Source organism: Polypterus senegalus, chromosome 11, assembly GCF_016835505.1.
Source record: "Polypterus senegalus isolate Bchr_013 chromosome 11, ASM1683550v1, whole genome shotgun sequence".
NCBI lineage: Eukaryota > Metazoa > Chordata > Cladistia > Polypteriformes > Polypteridae > Polypterus > Polypterus senegalus.
The window spans coordinates 48,071,766-48,093,561 of NC_053164.1; the positions used below are offsets into that span (position 1 = coordinate 48,071,766).

General features: G+C 37.3%; 1 protein-coding gene across 1 annotated transcript in view; it reads left to right on the forward strand.

Annotated features, from left to right (window-relative positions):
• Window positions 1–21,796, forward strand: part of arid5a (AT rich interactive domain 5A (MRF1-like)) — a 46,697-nt gene that overhangs the window by 14,938 nt on the left and 9,963 nt on the right. The window contains exon 2 of the mRNA XM_039768550.1: window positions 6,476–6,570. Coding sequence (XP_039624484.1) covers window positions 6,476–6,570 — 95 coding nt within the window. The remainder of the gene's footprint in view (window positions 1–6,475; window positions 6,571–21,796) is intronic.

Here is a 21,796-nt window from a genome sequence, read left to right on the forward strand (position 1 = left end):
ATGGCTTTATAACCTTTACCAGACTGATAGATCTCAATTACTTCTGTTCTCATTTGTTCCTGAATTTCTTTGGATCTTGGCATGATGTCTAGCTTTTGAGGTGCTTTTGGTCTACTTCTCTGTGTCAGGCAGCTCCTGTTTAAGTGATTTCTTGATTGAAACAGGTGTGGCAGTAATCAGGCCTGGGGTGGCTACGGAAATTGAACTCAGGTGTGATACACCACAGTTAGGTTATTTTTTAACAAGGGGGCAATTACTTTTTCACACAGGGCCATGTATGTTTGGATTTTTTCTCCCTAAATAATAAAAACCATCATTTAAAAACTGCATTTTGTGTTTACTTGTGTTATATTTGACTAATGGTTAAATGTGTTTGATGATCAGAAACATTTTGTGTGACAAACATGCAAAAGAATAAGAAATCAGGAAGGGGGCAAATAGTTTTTCACACCACAGTATATATATATATATATAGCAAAATACCCGCGCTTCGCAGCGGCGAAGTACTGCATTAAAATTTTTATTAAGAAGAAAATTAAACCTTTTTAAACTGAGGGAAAATATGGCAATAATTATTTGTTAAGGATCTCTTTGTATACCATGTTGTCAGTTCGGCCCTCCTGTTGTAACATGACCAAGCTGTGCGCTGAGCTTACTCTTGAGAATGCAACTTACAGTTGGCCATGTGAACAGTAATCTTGTCTGAAATCTGACAGCTTGGATTGCTGCTGTCATAATCGGTTTGAGTTTCATGGTTTGTTTCAATTACGACAGTATTTGCAGGATTTGTTGTGTTGAAGTGACATTCGGCATCTGTCAAGCGTTGTAAGCACACAACCGGTTTCATCGATAAAATCACATCCAGCTTTTGAGAGTTTAAACATTCATAAACATCAAAGTGTCCACTACTGAAATTGTCATCTGTGAATCTAAAATGTTTAAGAGGCATTGGCGGTTGTCGAAAGGTGTAGAATATTTGGCTATTTCGGTACACTTGAAAGCGACAACCGAACAATTCAGCGGCAGCCATCAACTCACATGCAGAACCATAGGTGAAGGGCTTAAGCATTTCACTCTTATAGTGCTCCTGTGTAGTATAATTATCTCCTGTACCGTCATCAGTCCACACCTTGAACCTGTCCCAGTCATTCAATACATAAGACACAATGTTCCTCCAGATATCAAGAGTGAGCCTGATATGGCCGTGCAATACGTAACAAAGAGAATGGAAAAGGTAGGTGCCATCTCCGGGCATGGAAACCACTCGGTAAGTGACAGTTCTTTGATCAATAGTGATCACCTCGATAGACATGGTAATGGGGGTTGGAATGATAAAGGAAATGGGTACCTGAGAAATGTAAAGTAAGTCTAAAATACCAATACAATAACTATAATTGTAATAAACAAACAATAAAACAGCGGAGAAGCCGTGGATTAAGCAAAAAGGCTGCAGTTATCAGCAGGGAGACGTGAATCCCGTGGCGAAACAAGGAAGGGAATGTAGAGACCGGAGCGACGGACAGCCTTATATAGGCAGGCAGCCAACAACATGGGAGGCGTTGGGATGGGGGACCCAACGCCACCTCACACGGTGACCGAGCTGCAGGCTATGGACGTATATATGTACGCAAGTAGGATTCAGTTACCATTAGGAACCCGTGTACCAATTTTCTTGAAGATGGGCCCATAAGTAGCAAAGACTGTTGAAAAGTTCAATATGGCGGCCGACAGTGGCATCATACCACCGAAATAAGTACGTACATTGGTTTTGGTTAGTGCAAGGAAGCCGCCTACCAAATTTCGAGAAGATGGGGCCATGAGTAAGAAAGTTCAATATGGCAGACGTTGTTGACCGTTATGCGTAGAATTTCGAAATGAAACCTGCTTAACTTTTGTAAGTAAGCTGTAAGGAATGGGCCTCCCAAATTTCAGTCTTCTACCTACACGAGAAGTTGGAGAATTAGTGACGTTTTGAAAATTCAATATGGGGGCCGACAGTGGCGTCATACCATCGAAATAAGTATGTACATCGGTTTTGGTTAGCGCAGGGAAGCCACCTACCAAATTTCGTGAAGATGGGGTCAGCCTTCTAACTACGCTGGGAGTCGGAAAATTGGTGACGTTGGAAAGTTCAATATGGCAGCTACTTACTGCATGGGGTCTGGTTCTCCATAATGTAGTAATACAAATAAATTGAGATTCAGAAATGGCTAGATGCACAAATAAAGGTTTTATTAAAACATCATACACAGTCTATATGTTTTGTAGTATGTTATACTGAAATTCTGTAGCATAGTTTAGTTTTATTTTGATTAACTTCACCCATTTTTTTCATTACATACCAGAGATAGGATCTGTTACCCAATGGCCCTATAAAAAAACAGGTTCAGAGAATGCACAGATGAATAGATGATGGGTCATTGATTTTACTATTCAAAAAGTAACTTCTCCAGCAAAATAGTAGACTTCATTAAACTGTTACTAGAAACTCTTCTGTAAAATAACACAATTATTGTATGATGCTAAACTGATTATAAAAATGTACACGTTTTAATACTACAAACTGTAATTTTCATATAAATCCCTAGTAAATGAGCTTTAAATGCTGCAAAAAATAGGGAACACTAAATGGTGCTTTTTAGTTGTAGATCACCATTACAAGTATTTCAGATGTTACAGCCAGTTTTAAATTAAATATTTGTCTGAGATTAATATAGTAATTTATTAACAGTAACACTGAATTTATATGATTCACCACAATGAAAAGGGCTCTTACAATTTTATAACAAATACAGTCACTAAATCATTTAATTTTTTTTCTGCTTTTATAGATTATGTAGTAAGATTAGAGTGTTTATATGCAAACAAAGAAGGTTCTATAAATCAATGGATAATAAATGCAATTATTTATATACAGTATATATAGTATAATGCAAAATTGAGTGACACGTTTACTCACTTTCTCTTTACCCAAAATACTTATTTCTGTTTAGTTACAAAGCTAGGCAGTAAGCATCAGCTGAGAAAGGAAATTTTGGTAAAGCAATAATTTGGGGTAACCATCTGAAAACAGCAAGCCTCCCCGTACCAAGCATAACCACTTTTTAAGGAGTAGCATTGAAAGTCTACTGTATATGGGAACTGTCATGTATCAGACTGCAACACACTACAGTGGATAGTGAAAGCAGTTGAGGAGGTTATTGGTGCGCCTCTATGTCCCCTGAAAGACATTTACCAAACCTGCTGCTATAACAAACAGCCAGTAACATTATGAAAGATCATCCACCCATTACTCTCTTCTGTTGTCTTGAAATGGTATCAAAGTTTCCATTCTGTTTGTGTAAGACTGAGTAACAGTTTCTTACCACAGGCTATCAGAGTTTTGAATACACAAAAATGTCTAGTTTCATTCCAGTATATTACCTCATTTTATACTTTATATACTTATCATATTACACTTTGGACTTTTTCAACAACACCTGCAGTTTATCTTCTGTTTACTGTTACAACAGGCATACTTATGTCCTGTTATATGCTTTGATAACCTTATACTTATCAGACTCTCAATGTGGCTTAATGCTGCAAATTGCCTCGGTACAATATCTTACTTAAAGTACAATATTACATTATTCTGGAATTTATAAATCCCTTTCACACTATACTGTTATATGGTTGTATTGTCTATTTATTGTATTGTTTGTGGCACACCTTGCACCTTGCTGTATGTTGCTATATGTTGCACCAGGGCTCATGGAGATACATTGTCTTATCTCACTATGTATGTGTACACAGTTGCTGATGACAATAAAGTAACATTGACCTTGACCTTGAAAAACTTGATATCCCAAAATGTCTTGTATGATTTAATTGAAATTTAGTAAGATTATAGAAAAAAGAAAGTTACGCAATACATGTTTTTTTTATCTGTCATAAATTTTTTATTTGTTAATATATATTAATATCATGCTAACTTACATGCTCTCTACAGCACTGAAACCATGATTTATGCAAATGAAGGATGCAGCAGAAATGATTGAGGGGCAATGAAAACAGCCAACCAATAGGTTGGACAGGAAAAAAGTGACACGATTACATTGTAAAATGGCAACATGAAGTTCAGCAAGGTTCAAGAAAGAAGCAAAGCTCAATGGTTAGCAAGCACTGTTTTTTGCTGTTGACTGCTGGCACTCTTAGATGAGTACCAGCTCTCATCTTGGTTATCTGTTGTCAACCAGCCCCCCGAACACAGCACTGAAAACCGACACGCCTCCCACATCTACTCTTCAATCGTGGCTCTTAAAACATTAAAGGAGATCTGCATTAGATAGTGGTGCTTAAATGTTTAATGGGGAAGCCACAGAAATTGTGTTACGACATTCAAAGCCTATGCTGTTTGCTCCTCACTTTTTACATTAACACATCAGTGTAACACATAAGGCTCTTGCATTTATATACAGAATATCCACTTCAAGCACTGTTTTGCATAAGCATTCACATCTGCAGACCTTAAAGGGGAACTACATACAGGTGACAAAATACATGAAAAGAAATATTACTGTACTTAACTAAACTGCATGAACAAATCATTAACATTTATTAATGATAATAATATATACTCAAATTTCACATTATTCCTACTGATTACCACTTAAATTCAAATGAGTATACTTTCCTGTAAAATTGTGTTTAGCATTGACCATCAACAGAAGCCAAGTCACAAGGAAAAGTGGAAAAAAGCAGAAAATTATCTAATGGAGTGTTTTATTCATGGACAATTGTGTATATATTCAAGAGTAAGCAGCTCCAATTGCCTATTAATATTATTACTTATCACTTTATCCAGGGCAACTTCACAACATTTGAGATGCAATTGGAGAAATTTCTTTTGTTTTTCACATTGGAGCAAAGGCAGGTTAAGTGTCTTGCTCATGATCCATAACTTCAGGGTTTGAAGTCCTAGGTTTAAAGCCTTAACCACTACAACATACTGCCTGCCAATAATATTGGCCTGTGGTTTAAAAAAAACAAAGTACTTGTGATGCACCAGATTAACTGATGGCACTATAACTGACACCGATTGTCAAAAAATTTCCCTGGTGAAGCTTATCAACTAAGATTAAAATGCACACCTTTCTGATTTGGAAAAGTACAGAGAGGAAAACAACATAAATTAATAATATTCAGAGCATTCAATGCCAGAAAGAAATCTATGTAAAGACTAGTGTACATATTTTTATATTATTTCTTTTTTTGGCATACATGTTTAACTAAGGCACAGTGAGTAAGATACAGGGATTGAACCATTAATCTTATGATTTAGATTTCAAATGCTATATCAAGCACACTACACTATCTTCCTTTCATTACACATGGTATTCTAAAGTGCTTTGAAAGACAGTAAGACCCACATTTATTTCTTAATAGTGAAAAAAACCTGTAGTTTTGCACCTGCACTCACCTTTTTTAAATAGTGTCTCTGTGACATCTGTCTTTTCAGTAGCAGTTTTAGTGATAGCTCTAGTATTGGTATTATTGATTAAAATGTTTCAAGATTACAAGGTCACAGTAAAGAATAAGCACATAGTAATAAGATTGTGTTGTTCATTTCAGCCTCATAATTATGGCAAACAATTGCAATTAAAGTAAAGGAGTCCATTGTGGCTGGCTCTATTTTATGCTTGTAACTGTCTCTGTGGTCTTATAATTCTGTTACTGAGGAAAGATATTTTGTGTAAGATGTATCTTCAGAGGGCGACACGGTGGTGCAGTGGGTAGCACTGCTGCCTCACAGTTAGGAAACCTGGGTTTGCTTCCCGGGTCCTCTTTGCGTGGAGTTTGCATGTTCTCCCCATGTCTGTGTGGGTTTCCTCCGGGTACTCCGGTTTCCTCCTACAGTCACTCAATTCTAAATTGTCCCTAGTGTGTGTGTGTGTGCCCTGTGGTGGGCTGGCCCCCTGCCCGGGGTTTGTTTCCTGCCTTGCGCTCTGTGTTGGCAGGGATTGGCTCCAGCAGACCCCCGTGACCCTGTAGTTAGGATATAGCGGGTTGGATAATGGATGGATGGATGTATCTTCAGCCAGTTGACTTTCTGGTGATATGTTCTTCTTAAATCCAGTATTGAAAGTACAATTGATATTAATGTAATTGCAGAGTGGTACATTACTTAGCACTACCACTAGAGCTCAAAAGTACTAGGCTCAAATTCCCCCACAGGCACTGGATGTTCTGCTTGTGTTGATGTGAGTTTGTTTTCTTTCTAATCTCTTCACACATCCTAGTTAGGTGGTTCTTCAACTCTAAATAAACTGGCATTTGTCTAGATTGGATAAACCCAGTATTGTAATAATCAGTTTTGAAAAATGTATGATTTTGTTTATATTTGTTATTCTTATTGATGTGTACAGTAATATACTAACTCTTTCTCATTTTAATTTACTCCTTCATCTCCTTTACCCTTTGCTGTCTTTGGAAACAGCATCCATTCAAAGTTGTCGGTCACGAAGAAAGCCAAGCCAGACAGATTCTAGTGAAGGGGATAGTGCGGCAGAAAATGATGAGACATTGCTTCAGGTAAGAAGAATTGCACTTCCACATTATTTTATGTTTCTGCAATGTGTCCTTTTCAAGTCTGCTTGATATGAAGAATCTACTTGCAAATTCAGTGACAGAGAAATTAAGTTTTAATTTATGAATTCCCCACAGAATATTTTAACTCAATATTATCTCTGAATTGCTGATGAAGTAAATAAAATGTGACCTGATCCTGTTCCTCCTACTGGTATATCCACAATGGTTCAGAGTGAAATCTTGTCTTGATGGTGTAAATCATAGACTTACAATACTGAGCTGTATAAAGACCTCACATGGTTCTGAGTCAAGCTAAGAATTATATTATTGGCTTTGTTTGCTTGTATATTTGCTTTGTTGTTTTGCAGCAAGTTGTTCTCTGCATGCTGTTGACAATGTTGATTTTATTGGCAAACACCTGCGTTTAATTGTGTATTTTTTCTCTTCAGTTTTTAAAATTCAATCTAAAATTTCTGTCTTTGTGAGACACTGTAGCATCATTGTTTATCTTGTGTCAGTTTTACTATATATATCAATCTATCCAATTTCAATTAGTTTCCCTTGTCAGGATCAAGGGGACCTGAGTTCTATTCTAAAATCAACAAGTGGAACAAAATCTGAATAGGACACCACAACTCACATTCAACTGATTCAGACAGATTCAGTCTATTAACCTAACAGCAAGTGGTGCAGGAAATCTGGGAAAACTTACAAACATAATAGTAAAGGATACAGTTAGGAATCAAAATTACTTTCAAACACAACCTGCAGTAGATCTGCCTACTTCAGGTATACAGTGCATCCGGAAAGTATTCACAGCGCATCACTTTTTCCACATTTTGTTATGTTACAGCCTTATTCCAAAATTGATTAAGTTCATTTTATTCCTCAGAATTCTATACACAACACCCCATAATGACAATGTGAAAAAAGTTTACTTGAGGTTTTTGCTAATTTATTAAAAATAAAAAAACTGAGAAATCACATGTACATAAGTATTCACAGGCTTTGCTCAATACTTTGTCGATGCACCTTTGGCAGCAATTACAGCCTCAAGTCTTTTTGAATATGATGCCACAAGCTTGGCACAGTCCAATCCTTGGCCAGTTTCGCCCATTTCTCTTTGCATCACCTCTCTTGCTACATCATGTTGGATGGGAAGCGTCAGTGCACAGCCATTTTAAGATCTCTCCAGAGATGTTCAATTGGATTAAAGTCTGGGCTCTGGCTGGGCCACTCAAGGACATTCACAGAGTTGTCCTGAAGCCACTCCTTTGATATCTTGGCTGTGTGCTTAGGGTCGTTGTCCTGCTGAAAGATGAACCGTCGCCCCAGTCTGAGGTCAAGAGTGCTCTGGAGCAGGTTTTCATCCAGGATGTCTCTGTACATTGCTGCAGTCATCTTTCCCTTTATCCTGACTAGTCTCCCAGTTCCTCCCGCTGAAAAACATCCCCACAGCATGATGCTGCCACCACCATGCTTCACTGTAGGGATGGTATTGGCCTGGTGATGAGCAGTGCCTGGTTGCCTCCAAACATGATGCCTGGCATTCACACCAAAGAGTTCAATCTTTGTCTCATCAGACCAGAGAATTTTGTTTCTCATGGTCTGAGAGTCATTCAAGGTGCCTTTTGGCAAACTCCAGGCGGGCTGCCATGTGCCTTTTACTAAGGAGTGGCTTCCGTCTGGCCATTCTACCATGCAGGCCTGATTGGTGGATTGCTGCAGAGATGATTGTCCTTCTGGAAGGTTCTCCTCTCTCCACAGAGGACCTCTGGAGCTCTGACAGAGTGACCATCGGGTTCTTGGTCACCTCCCTGACTAAGGCCCTTCTTCCACGATCGCTCAGTTTAGATGGCCGGCCAGCTGGTGGTTTCGAACTTCTTCGATTTACGGATGATGGAGGCCACTGTGCTCATTGGGACTTTCAAAGCAGCAGAAATTTTTCTGTAACCTTCCCCAGATTTGTGCCTCGAGACAATCCTGTCTCGGAGGTCTACAGACAATTCCTTTGACTTCATGCTTGGTTTGTGCTCTGACATGAACTGTCAACTGTGGGACATTCTATAGACAGGTGTGTGCCTTTCCAAATCATGTCACATCAACTGAACTTATCACAGGAGGACTCCAGTTAAGCTGCAGAAACATCTCAAGGATGATCAGGGGAAACAGGATGCACCTGAGCTCAATTTTGAGCTTCATGGCAAAGGCTGTGAATACTTGTGAGTACATGTGCTTCCTCAATTTTTTTATTTTTAATAAATGTACAAAAATCTCAAGTAAACTTTTTTCAAGTTGTCATTGGGGTGTTGTGTGTAGAATTCTGAGGAAAAAAATGAATTTAATCCATTTTGGAATAAGGCTGTAACATAACAAAATGTGGAAAAAGTGATACGCTGTGAATACTTTTCAGATGCAGTGTATGTATCTGGTTAGCCTGTTATTGCCAGAAAACAGAATTCAAATATACCAGTTAAATATAGGATGGTGCAGCAGTTAGCACTGCTGAGCTTACAATTTGATTCTGCTCATTACCTGTGTATAGTTGGCATCTTCTCATCATCCAATACTTATAGTTTTTGTTTTTTTTCCACTCAATCTCTGGTATTCCAATTTCAAATTTTCTACCATGTCCAGTGTTAGGTTAGCGCTGAAAAGGCACAATATGAGCAATACTTTGTGTGTTTGTTTTTCCTAGAATGGAATAAAATATGTCTTGCTTTGCACTTCTATACTGTGTGATCCTGTAATGAAAATTTTTGGGATTTAATTGAATAGATATTTAGTAGGTGTTTTTAACTAAAATAATTTGACAAACATGCAGACTTCATAGCACCATTTCACCCTGCTGTTTAGTCTTAAGTGTTAATTTTATTATATTTATACTTCACATGTTATTTTAAAGAGACAGGATAGTGGACCATGGTGTATTTTCATACTTTGGAGTTTGTCTCTGTTTCCAAGTTTGCTTGAGTTTTTTTTTCCCATGATGCCTATTTCTAGCTATAGTACAGATAAATGAGGTTAAGATGATTGGTAAATATAAAATGGTCCATAATGACTTGACTTCCCATGTAGTGCAATTTCTTCCCATGAGCCTAATGCTGCTTGGGTATCTGCTTTCTATATGGATGTGCTTGCATTAAAATTTAAATATTCTTTCATTGGGTTAACAGACTGATAATCTGTGCATCCCAAAAGCATTTACAGCATGTAGCACTTTTTTAGAAAACACCCCAAGACACTTTCCATAAGTATTTTATCACAGACAAGAAATGATGATATTGTGTTTTGGTCACAGTCACACTGGAAACCAGGGGAGGCATTTGAACCTGCATCCTTTAAAGTTAAATTAGCTAGCCACTAGACTTCATTGCTAAACATACACATTTACACCCACACATCTAGATAGAGAGATAACTAAAGGATAAAACATTATTTTTCAAAATATTTTTAGAAAGTTGATTCTATATTATTAGTAAAAGGGTTAACATGTAAAAAAAGGAAAAATACCCCTCTTACATCAAGTCAAAATGTGATGTGGACAGTAAGGTGAATTCATTGTCATTTGCAATGTGGCAGCTAAAGGAAAATTAGTGAAATAAGCAGAAAGTGACAGGGGCCCAGTTACAGCTGACTCCTAGCTGAAGAGACTTCTCGTAACTCAAGCTGAGAAAAAAAAATTGATCTGCTAAATTTCCAAGCTCAGGTTGCAAGATGAGAACCTTGTGGTTTCCGTGGTTCAGCTGCCCCACTGATAACATCTACCAAAGGGGCCACTAACAATCATAGCAAAGACACTTATCACTGTTTTGACATCAGCAGAGCCCACGCAGTTTTCCGAATTTTGACTGCCGTGGAAATTAAAATAGGGTGTTTGCTGACAGCTTTTGAAAACAATTGCTATTCGTTATTTTCTTGCTGAAAAGCCAAATTACGTAAAGCTCTTCTATTATAACCAGCAGGAAAGAGATTACGTCAAACTTTCTAATTATGTGTGCTGATTAGACAAATGTGGATAATCCAGTATTAGGACACTTTTCTTTGTAAAATAGTATCCTTCTAATCTCAGATAATCTGTTGTAAATGTCCTGTGCATGCCCTACAATTAAAATTATATATTCATGTATTATGCCCTGTCTCTGTTGGGACTAGCTCTGGTGCCCCAAGGACTGAATTATTTGATATATTTACTGGAGGGAGATTGTTGCATGAGCTAGCTACATTTGCTAAAGAGGTGTGCCTTGTAGGGCCCAAGGTGATAGAAACTTTTGAATTTTCTCCCAGCAAGAACATTGTTATAGAGCAACATTCTTCACTCAGCTTTTCTTACTGGATTTATGAGGCTAAGCAATAGCAGCCTACATTTCTGCATAAATTATTGTAGGATCACCTGTTACTCTATTACCTTTCTTTAGTGATCCTTGGAACTGCTACATGTGAGCAGCTTGAAAAAGTTGTCACTGTGTTCTACTGCCCAGTTATAATAATAAAAATCCATTTACTTTATATTCAATACCCAGCAGAGTACAACTTAGATCTCTGTGAAGGGCATCTAAACAGTTGGTTCGTGAGCCATTATTTTATCAACATTCTTTACATTAACATTCTCATCTGTGGCCTTTAAAAGGGAACCACATACAAATGCATTCAAACACTAAAAGAAATACTCAAGGAAAAGACAAATTGAAAATCATAAACATCTAATAATTATAATAATATATACTCACATTTCACTTTTCCTACTAATTATAATTTGAATTCAAAAGAATACACTTTCCTGTAAAGTTGTGTTTTGCAATGACTATCAACAAAAGCCAGATCACTAGGAAAAGATGGAATTGATCTATGGCAGGAATGTTTTTCACATGGGTAATTGTATATAGCATGTTCAGGAATAAACAGTTCCAGCACCCAAAAATATTGTTACTACTTATTATTTGATTGACACCTTTATCCAAAGCGACCTACAATATTTGAGGTACAACTGGATGCATTTCTTTTGTTTTTCCAGTTGGAGTATGGGCAGGTGAAGGGACCTTGCTCATGGTCACATGGTGTCAGTACCAGGATTTAAACCCACAACCCCAGCGCTTGAAGTCCTAGAGCCACTGCCTGCCAATAATATTAGCACTTAGTAAAAAAAAAAGTACAAATATTTTATACAGAAAAGTACTTAGTTGCATAGTACTTCTGATACATTGGATTAACTGTCAGCACTGTAACTGAGGACAATGTCTTACAAAATTTCTAGGGCAAAGCCGGATGATAAAGCCTGTTTATTTATAAATACTTCTCCACAAAAAGATTATGCTTTCAATTCAGAGAGCATAATCCTTTTAAACAAACTAGAGTATTTTTAAAAAACCTGGTGACATAATCTTGTTCATTTATTAAGATGTAGTCAAGTACACTAGACTTTTTTTTTTCCAAGTAATCTTTAAACTTGTCTGAACATTTTAACCTGGATCCATTCCCATCTAGAAGAAAGAGTGTCATGGCAGTGCATTCGGGATGTTACAATGTTCCTGTACGTCAGCATCAGTTGCAAATAACTCATGGTGCAATTGTTTTTAAATAGGACCAAAAAAATGAAAGCAACTTAGTGTGAGGTCTGGGCTGTGGTATGGATTAGAGTATAACAACAGCCAATAGGTAAAGCACTTTGTAGGATTTACAGAGGTGTTTTTGTGACCTGACAGCTGGATAGAGGTGATGAACTCAGCAGGTTTGGGGCCAGAAATTACATTATGTACCTCTGTTTTTGACCATATTTTGACACATTCTACAGTAGATATTCAGTCATAGTCTGAAACATAACCATACAATTTATATTTTCAACTATGCTTATTCAGACATTTCTTACAAAGATTATATTTGAATTAAGATAGAGCTTGTGTGTAAAAAGTTGCTAATAGCTACAAGGAGGCAATGTCATTGTTTCAGATTTTAATTCTATAATTTTTTAGATATTTTCTGCCATTCAAAGATTCTCATTTAACTCAACAAGACAGTAGTGATTAAGAATTTGTATTTCTTTGTTACATTTAAACACATTAGAATGCCAGTTTTAATGTCAAATGGGGATTTTGTAATAAGATTAATCGGCATGAGTTACGCTGTATTTCGGTCAGTTTCACAGAGTTAAGGACTTGTGTATTTCCTGTTTGCTCACTGCTAAAAAAAATTTAAAACCACAAATGCCCTATTCTTTTTCATTACTGACTGGACTAACAAAGCTGAAATTCAGCAAAGTTCACATGAGCCATGTTTCACTGATCACAAAATTGTATAATTAATTGAATAACTTCCTAGTGAATACAATACTGCTGTTTTTCTTTTAAAATTACAAATATAATTATTTCACATCTCTGTTAAAGCATATTTTCATACTGTATATTATATAAAATACTATGCAATTGTGTATATAGTATAGTATGGTGGTGCCGTACATGGAATTTTTATCTCATGGAATCTGTACTGTGGACTGGATCCTGACTGCACAGTGTTCTGCATGCAACTTGAGTATTTTCTAGTATTTCTGTATTTTTTCCCCTGCTAGACACTGTCTATGATTTACTTTTGTGGACTAGCCACAGTGATTTACCTCTTGAAAAAGGAGATGGATATTGTCATATACAGTACTATAAAAGCTGAAATTCATAGAATGATAGGATGCCCCAGGGAAGACCCAGGACACGCTGGAGGAACTATGTCTCCCAGCTGCCCTGGGAACGCCTCGGGATTCCCCGGAAGAGCCAGAAGAAGTGGCCGAGGAGATGGAAGTCTGAGTATCTCTGCTGAAGCTGCTGCCTCCGTGACCCCATCTTGGTTAAGCGGAAGAGGATGGATGGATAGATGATAGCTTTCATATTGAAAAAGGATCAGGCACCACATTCAGATATCATTTGATGGTATGAATGTAATATAAATACTGAATAATGCAAAAGAGCATTCAGTAAAATCTCAAAAAAAAGTACAGTAAGCATACATATATCTACAGATTTTATAAATAAATTTCTAAAACCTTCTGATTGTAACAGTACAGGATAAGTAAGTAGAAATAATAGGTGAAGGTCATTTCCACACTGAAAAGATTAGAAAAGAAAGCAAGAGAAACAACGTTTTGGCTGTTTAGCCTTCATCAGCATTGTGTGTGAAAGATGTGAAGGATAAACAGCTAAGTTGTTGTATCTTTAACCTTTTCTAATTTTTGAGTGTAGAAATATGTTCAGATGCTAGATCTGTCCTTCATTGTTATCACTTCTCCTAAACATACTGAGGTTACTAATAAACATACTTTTTTTAAAAACTATGCATGTTACAGTAATATTTAAAATGAGAAAAGGGCCTTGTTAGCTTGTTTTTATATTGTTCTCCTGACATGTAAAATGGATTAATATAACTTGATTCCATGACAGTTGTGGTACTCAATCTATTCCCACCCATCACTTTTAATATGTAAGGAAGGAACTGATCCCTTGACCCTGAACTCCCAAGTTGTGCAATGACCCTCCATCCAAAAGTCTTCCTAATAGTATACTTTGACAATGTATTTCTATGTTCTATAACAGTATATTTGTGTTGTATAAGGAAAATACAGTTTTCAAAACCTACTGTATGTAATATACACCACAATATGCATACTCCATACAGAACTCAGTCTACATGAAAGGTGTAAATGAAGTGAAAGGTGAAAGGGCCTCTGTGCCACCACCAAAATGCTTTATCCAAGCAGAAAAGGCCATGATTTTTTAGCACTGGCTGCAACGTGAATGTGATACATTTTAGTCTTTGTATGGATTGTTTTGTGGGTGCATTAGACATGACCAAGTGAACAAGAATTACAATCAATGCACAATTTGCAGCAAAAGGGTGGCCAATTATGTAGCCTGTCTCTGTCACTGTGACCTCTTACTTAATTTGACAAAGTAGGGTTACAAGCAACATTGTCTACTACACTCTTCTTATTATAAGACAATTACAACAACAACAACATTTATTTATATAGCACATTTTCATACAAACAGTAGCTCAAAGTGCTTTACATAATAAAGAATAGAAAAATAAAAGACACAATAAGAAAACAAAATAAATCAACATTAATTAACATTGAATAAGAGTAAGGTCCAATGGCCAGGGGGGACAGAAAAAACAAAAAAAAATCCAGACGGCTGGAGAAAAAAATAAAATCTGTAGGGATTCCAGACCATGAGACCACCCAGTCCCCTCTGGACATTCTACCTAACATAAATGAAACAGTCCTCTTTGGATTTAGGGTTCTCACGGAAGGGCTTGATGATGACGGTCATGTAGACTTCTGCCTTTTAATCCATCCAACATTGTTGGAGCATCATGAAGCTTTGAGTAGGTGGAGGTGGCGCTGGCCACCACCACAAAGAAACCGGAAAAAGAAACAGAAAAAGAGAGTAGGGGTCAGTACGGATTTTAGAGCCACCATGAGTAGTTATTATGAGGAAATTGAACATACAGAGTATCAGGATTAAGTTAAATTAAGTTAAATTGAAGTTATAAAAAGGCCATGTTAAAGTAATGTGTTTTCAGCAGTGTTTTAAAGTGCTCCACTGTATTAGCCTGGCAAATTCCTATTGGCAGGCTATTCCAGATTTTAGGTGCATAGCAGCAGAAGGCCGCCTCACCACTTCTTTTAAGTTTTGTTCTTGGAATTCTAAGGAGACAGTCATTTGAGGATCCGAGGTTACGATTTGGAATATAAGGTGTCAGACATTCCGATATATAAGATGGGGCGAGATTATTTAAGGCTTTATAAACCATAAGCAGAATTTTAAAGTCAATCCTGAATGACACAGGTAACCAGTGTAGTGACATCAAAACTGGAGAGATGTGCTCAGATTTTCTTTTCCTAGTTAGGATTCTAGCAGCTGCATTCTGCACTAGTTGCAAACAATTTATGTCTTTCTTGGGTAGTCTTGAGAGGAGTGCGTTACAGTAATCTAGTCGACTGAAAACAAATGCGTGAACTAATTTCTCAGCATCTTTCAGTGATATAAGAGGTCTAACTTTAGCTATGTTTCTTAAGTGAAAAAATGCTGTCCTAATGATCTGATTAATATGCGATTTAAAATTCAGATTACAGTCAACAATTACCCCTAAACTTTTTACCTCCGTCTTGAAGTGATGCATCACCTAGGATAGCTTAATTTATAGCTAATTTAACCTTAGTTTCACTGGTGTTTTATCAGCTTTATGTACAATTTTACCAAAACATTGTAGAAAAATATGGCACATGTTTGAACAAAGCTAGCTTCTTGTCTAGTGTGGCTTCTCCTCTTGTCCTGATTGCTCATGGGTTGGTCTGCAGGTACAACAAAAAAGATAAGTGAGTTTGAAAATGCATGCATCAGTATTTACAGAAAGTATACAGCAAATTGTAAGTAGGTAATAAACAGTATTAGTGCAGTCAGTATGACCAGTGACCATAAAGTTGTTGGTTCAGTATTCCATTATGTCTACCTGAGAAGTCCTTCAGCCTCTAAGTGTTCAAGTAAACTTTAGTTGTAGACACTGCAGTAAAACAGCAATAAAAAATACAAATTATTACATGCATTTACAGGTGGGTTAGAAATTGATTTTCTGCACGTGGAAAGACACAGCAGTTCAGTGATTAGTGCAGCTGCCTTCCCACTCCAATAAATATGGTCTTTTCACTATCTGAACGAAGTTTGCATATTTTCCTGGTGTCTGTTTGGGTCTTTCCTGGACACCACATCCCAAAAATATATCAGTTAGGTTAACTAGTAACTTCACAGGGATGTGTGAGTGTGTAAATAATGTCCCTGGATTGGTTTTTCCCTTGTTTCAAATTCTGACAGGATAGACTGCAATTCCCTGCAACTTTAAAACTGGATAAATCGGTGTCAGTAAATAATGCATGTGGAAATTTATTTTTGTCCTTCTGACATTTTTCTGTTATACAAACTGAAATACTGTTATGTTAAGGAATAAGATATGTGAAAGTCTGTAGAGACAGTATTACTAGTGTACAGTAAACTGTTCTAGATGGAGATACAGGCCATTATATTCAAATATTACATTACAGTAACATCATCACATACAAATCAGCACTGAAAAACAAAAAGAGTACAATGGTAAAAGGGCTGCACAGGAAATGGTTGAAATTTACATGTTGTGCCTGTCTCACTTTGTGGGTAAAACACCATTCGAAAATAGAAAAAAAAAGTTGAAATATGTAGCAGCTGCTATGTTCTGTGGTGACTCACACATGAATCTCTTGAGACCAGCAATGAAATATTCGAGATGATTCATAGAGATGTTCTTCTCGTAACTCATCAAAGAGAGTCTCAGAGGCAGAAGAACACAGAGAGATTGATTCAGTGTGAAACTAGGCTTCTGTGTTGTAGCCCCCTTGCCCACTGAGGTTTTCTGCTAAATTACTGGGCAGCTGTCTGCTGTTAACATTTTTCTTATTGGCAGTTACGTACAAATTGATGTGGAGTACCATATCCAAGTCCTCTTCAGTATGAATAACCACACAATAACAGTTTGCTGTTTTAACTGCATGCATAATACTCACTTCCCTGAGCCATTCTACCCAATTTTACCACCAAAACACCTGGTAACTCACCTGACAGATGTGAGCTTAAGACTAACATGATGAAAACTGAATACACTCTTAAGTTACTACCAATATAGAAATAATGAAAAAATAAACAGTATGTTGAAGTGTGCCTTCAGTATGAAGGATGAAAAAATATTTATTATTAAGGGACACCCCCTTTTTCTATTGTTCATTTTGTGAAGCATAAAGAAAAGCTTTACTTAATTCATCTGTTGTTTGCTTTAAACCAAGAGATCTCCTATACAACAATTTAAACAATACTGAAAAATAACAACAGCAGGATTGATAGTTTTACAAAAAATACACTGGTCAATCATTAATTAAATAGATGTAACTCAAAGGGCTGTTTTAAAGGTAACAGTTTCAGATCTTCTTTAGATATACAGCTTGCCAAGCAGTAAAAGTATTAAAGGCACAAAAATTATTTCAGAATATTTAAAAAAAGTGAAAACCATTATTTATTCCAGTCAATTCATTTATTTTTAATACTCTATGCTGTATATCTTTAAGCTTATTTTATTTCCAAGGTATTAGTTTCACTGCTGGTCAAAGGTAAAAATGTCTTCTGAGATGGCAGCTTGAGTATGATGGTCAAGTGCTCTGCTTTCTAGTGTTCATGGGCCTTCTTAGAAGTCAATGTACTGTGCAAGTAATATTCAGCTTCTTTCTAATTTGACATGTACTCCAAAATTCTACAGAAGTTCCTGCTACAATGTGCCTCAGGGTTTACATTTTGAATTACTCCCATATTATCACTGTGAAATAGTTTGATATTTTATTCACTGTTTTAGCTATAAATTCAGTTATTTTGTTGAATTGCATCCCTCTTATTTAAGGACACATCACCCACTTGCTATTTATTTGGTGCACACATATACTAGTGAGGGTAAGTTTGCATTTTAGAAACTTGTACCTTTTGTATAAGTGAGGGTACTTTTGACAAGGTGTTCAGCATATTCAGTATTGCCAAAGACACAGAAAGAAAGAGGTTATTATTATTATATTGTGCATTTTTCAGAGTGTGTTCGGATGCGAAACTACTTTCAACGGTTTCGATGACAAATTTCTGTAGGTCTTGTTTTCATTTTTGCTGATAGTAGTATTGATATTGTGAGTGACTCTGCCTCATGTTTTGTTGCCTTCCAAGGGAACGCATTCATGCAAATGTAGTATTGGAGCCACTTGTTAAAATAGAAGTGGCATAGTTTAGTTACTAAAACTTTGTACTTTAAAGAACAGGAGTACACATACAAAGCCATTAGAGCATCCTGTGAGACTCAAAACAAGTTTACATAGCATATGCAAAATTTCAAAGTCCTTGCTAATGAGAAGTGTTTTGTTGTTGTTGATTTCATTGTGAAAGGTGTATTTATGTACAGTGTGTATGTATGTATGTATATATATATATATATATATATATATATATATATATATATATATATATACTTCTCAAAAATTAAAGGAATACTTTGAAAACACATCAATGGGAAAAAAAATCATGCTGGATATCTATACTGATAATGACTGAGTAATGTGTTAGGAATAAAAGGATGCCACATCTTTTGATGGAAATGAAAATTATCAAACTACAGAAGGCTGAATTCAAAGACACCCTGAAAATCAAAGTGAAAAAATGATGTGGCAGGCTAGTCCATTTTGCTTAAATTTCATTGCAGCAACTGAAAATCGTACACAGTAGTTTGTATGGCCCCCACGTGCTTGTATGCATGCCTGATAACGTCTGGCCATGCTCCTAATGAGACGATGGATGGTGTCCTGAGGGATCTCCTCTCAGGTATGGACCAGGACATCACTGAACTCCTGGACAGTCTGAGGTGCAACCTGGCGGTGTTGGATGGACCGAAACATAATGCCTCAGAGGTGTTCTATTGGATTTAGGTCAGGTGAGCGTGAGGGCCAGTCAATGGTATCAATTCCTTCATCCTCCAGGAACTGCCTGCATATTCTCGCCACATGAGGCCGGGCATTGTCATGCACCAGTAGGAACCCAGGACTTACTGCACTAGCATAGGGTCTGACAATGGGTCCAAGGATTTCATCCCGATACCTAATGGCAGTCAAGGTGCCGTTGTCTAGCCTGTGGAAGTCTGTGCGTCCCTCCATGGATATGCCTCCCCAGGATATCACTGACCCACCACCAAATTGGTCATGCTGAACGAAGTTACAGGCAGCAAAACATTCTCCACGGCTTCTCCAGAACCTTTCACGTTTGTCACATGTGCTCTGGGTGAACCTGCTCTCATCTGTGAAAAGCATAGGGTGCCGGTGGTGGACCTACCAATTCTGGTATTCTATGGCAAATGCCTATTGGGCTCCACTGTGCCGGGCAGTGAGCACAGGGCCCACTAGAGGACGTTGGGCCCTCAGGCCACCCTCATGAAGTCAGTTTCTGATTGTTTGTCAGAGACATTCACACCAGTGGCCTGCTGGAGGTCATTTTGCAGGGCTCTTGCACTGCTCATCCTGTTCCTCATTCCCCAAAGGAGTAGATCCCATTCCTGCTGATGGGTTAAGGACCTTCCATGGCCCAGACCAACATTCCTAGAGTAACTGCCTCCATGCCCTTGAGATGTTCTGGGAGACACAGCAAACTTTCTGTCAATGGCATGTATTGTGCCATCCTGGAGAAGTTGGACTACCTGTGCAAACTCTGTAGGGTACAGATATCTCCTCATGCTACAAGCAGTAGCACTGACCATAGCAAAATGCAAAACTAGTGAAAAAACAGTCAGAAAAGATGAGGATGGAAACATGTCAGTGGCCTCCACCATTCCTGTTTTGAGGATCGTCTCATTGTTGTCACTCTTATGCACCTAAAGCAAGTAACAACCTCCTTTGCTATTTAACTGACCAGATCGACATCCCAGAAGTTTGATTGACTTGATACTTTAATTTAAAAGTGCTCCTTTAATGTTTTTGATCAGTGTATATAGTCAGCAGGGAGCAGATTTGTTTCATGCAGACAGAGAGACAGACATGACCATGACAGTTGGAGCTTTTGACATTTTCTGTAAATACACCTAAAAACATTAAATCTCAAGTGCAAAAACTAAGAAATGGAAAATACTCTAAACAAGAATCCCGCTGCTAAACCTGGACACTATATCTTGTGCATAAGCTATGCCTGAGCACTGCATAGCTACAGCTACAGCCTTTTATTGATCTACACATTGCAAAGGTACTTGAACAATAATTAGTGCAGACACATAACTCTGGATGAGAAACAGGAAAGCACAATCCTGGAAAGTTAATTGAGACTGAAATATTTAAAAAAAAAACGCCTAATCTACTCAAAATAATAAGCACCACTCTATCAAAGCTCCTTTTTCTGTGAGGAAGGATTAAAAAAATAAAGCCAAAATGTGGGTGCATGGGTGGAGTTCAGGCTAAATCAAGGCAGTGATTATTTAATGCTGAATGAGCAGGAGAAGGTTACTGAATTTAGAGCCAGGATTTTTAGCAGAGAGAGCAGGAGCCCATTAAAAATCAAGTTCCTTTCTACCTACTAGCGCACATAGTGCACACAACAGTCATCTGAAGGGGTTGTCATAATTTGCATGGATTAAACATGTAAAATCAATGAAATTGCGTGTTGTTTGTCCCAAGTACCATGTGAATCTGTTTCATGTGGTATTTGAATTATTGATTATATTTAGTGTTACTGATAGACAAGTTTATTAATTATATACAGTGCTGTGAAAAAGTATTTGCCCCTTCCTGATTTATTATGTATTTGCATGCTTGTCACACTTAAATGTTTCAGATCATCAAACAAATTTAAACATAAGACAAAGATAACCCACGTAAACACAAAATGCAGTTATTAAGTGATGATTTTATTTATTAAGAAAAAAAACATCCAAACCTACAAACCTGGTCCAATGTGAAAAAGTAATTGCTCCCTTGTTAAATCATGAAGTAACTGTGGTTAATCACATTTTTTGGAAAGGTGAGTTTCAATTTCACTAGCCACACCCAGACCTGATTATTGCCAGACCTGTTGAATAAAGAGATCACTTAAATAGAACCTGTCAGACAAAGTGAAGTAGGCCAAAAGATCCCAAAAAGGAAGACATCATGCCACGATCTAAAGAAATTCAGGAAAAGATGAGGAACAAAGTAATTGACATCTGTCTGTCTGGAAAAGGTTACAAAGCCATTTCTAAAGCTTTGGGACTCATGCAAACTAGAGTGAGAGCCATTATCCACAAATGGAGAAAACATGGAACATTGGTGAACCTTCCCAGGAGTGGCTGGCCTACAAAAATTACCACAAGAGTGCAGCAACGACTCATCCAAGAGGTCACAAAAGAACCCAGAACAACATCTAAAGAACTGCAGGCCTCACTTGCCTCAGTTAAGGTCAGTGTTCATGACTCAGCCATGAGAAAGAGACTGGCATGTATGGCAGAGTTACAAGGGGAAAACCACTGCAGACCAAAAAGAACATAAAGGCTTGTCTCACTTTTGCCAAAAAACATCTTGATGATCCCCAAGACTTTTGGGAAAATATTCTATTGACTGATGAAACAAAAGTTTTGGAAGGTGTGCTTTCTATTACATCTGGCGTAAAAGTAACACAGCATT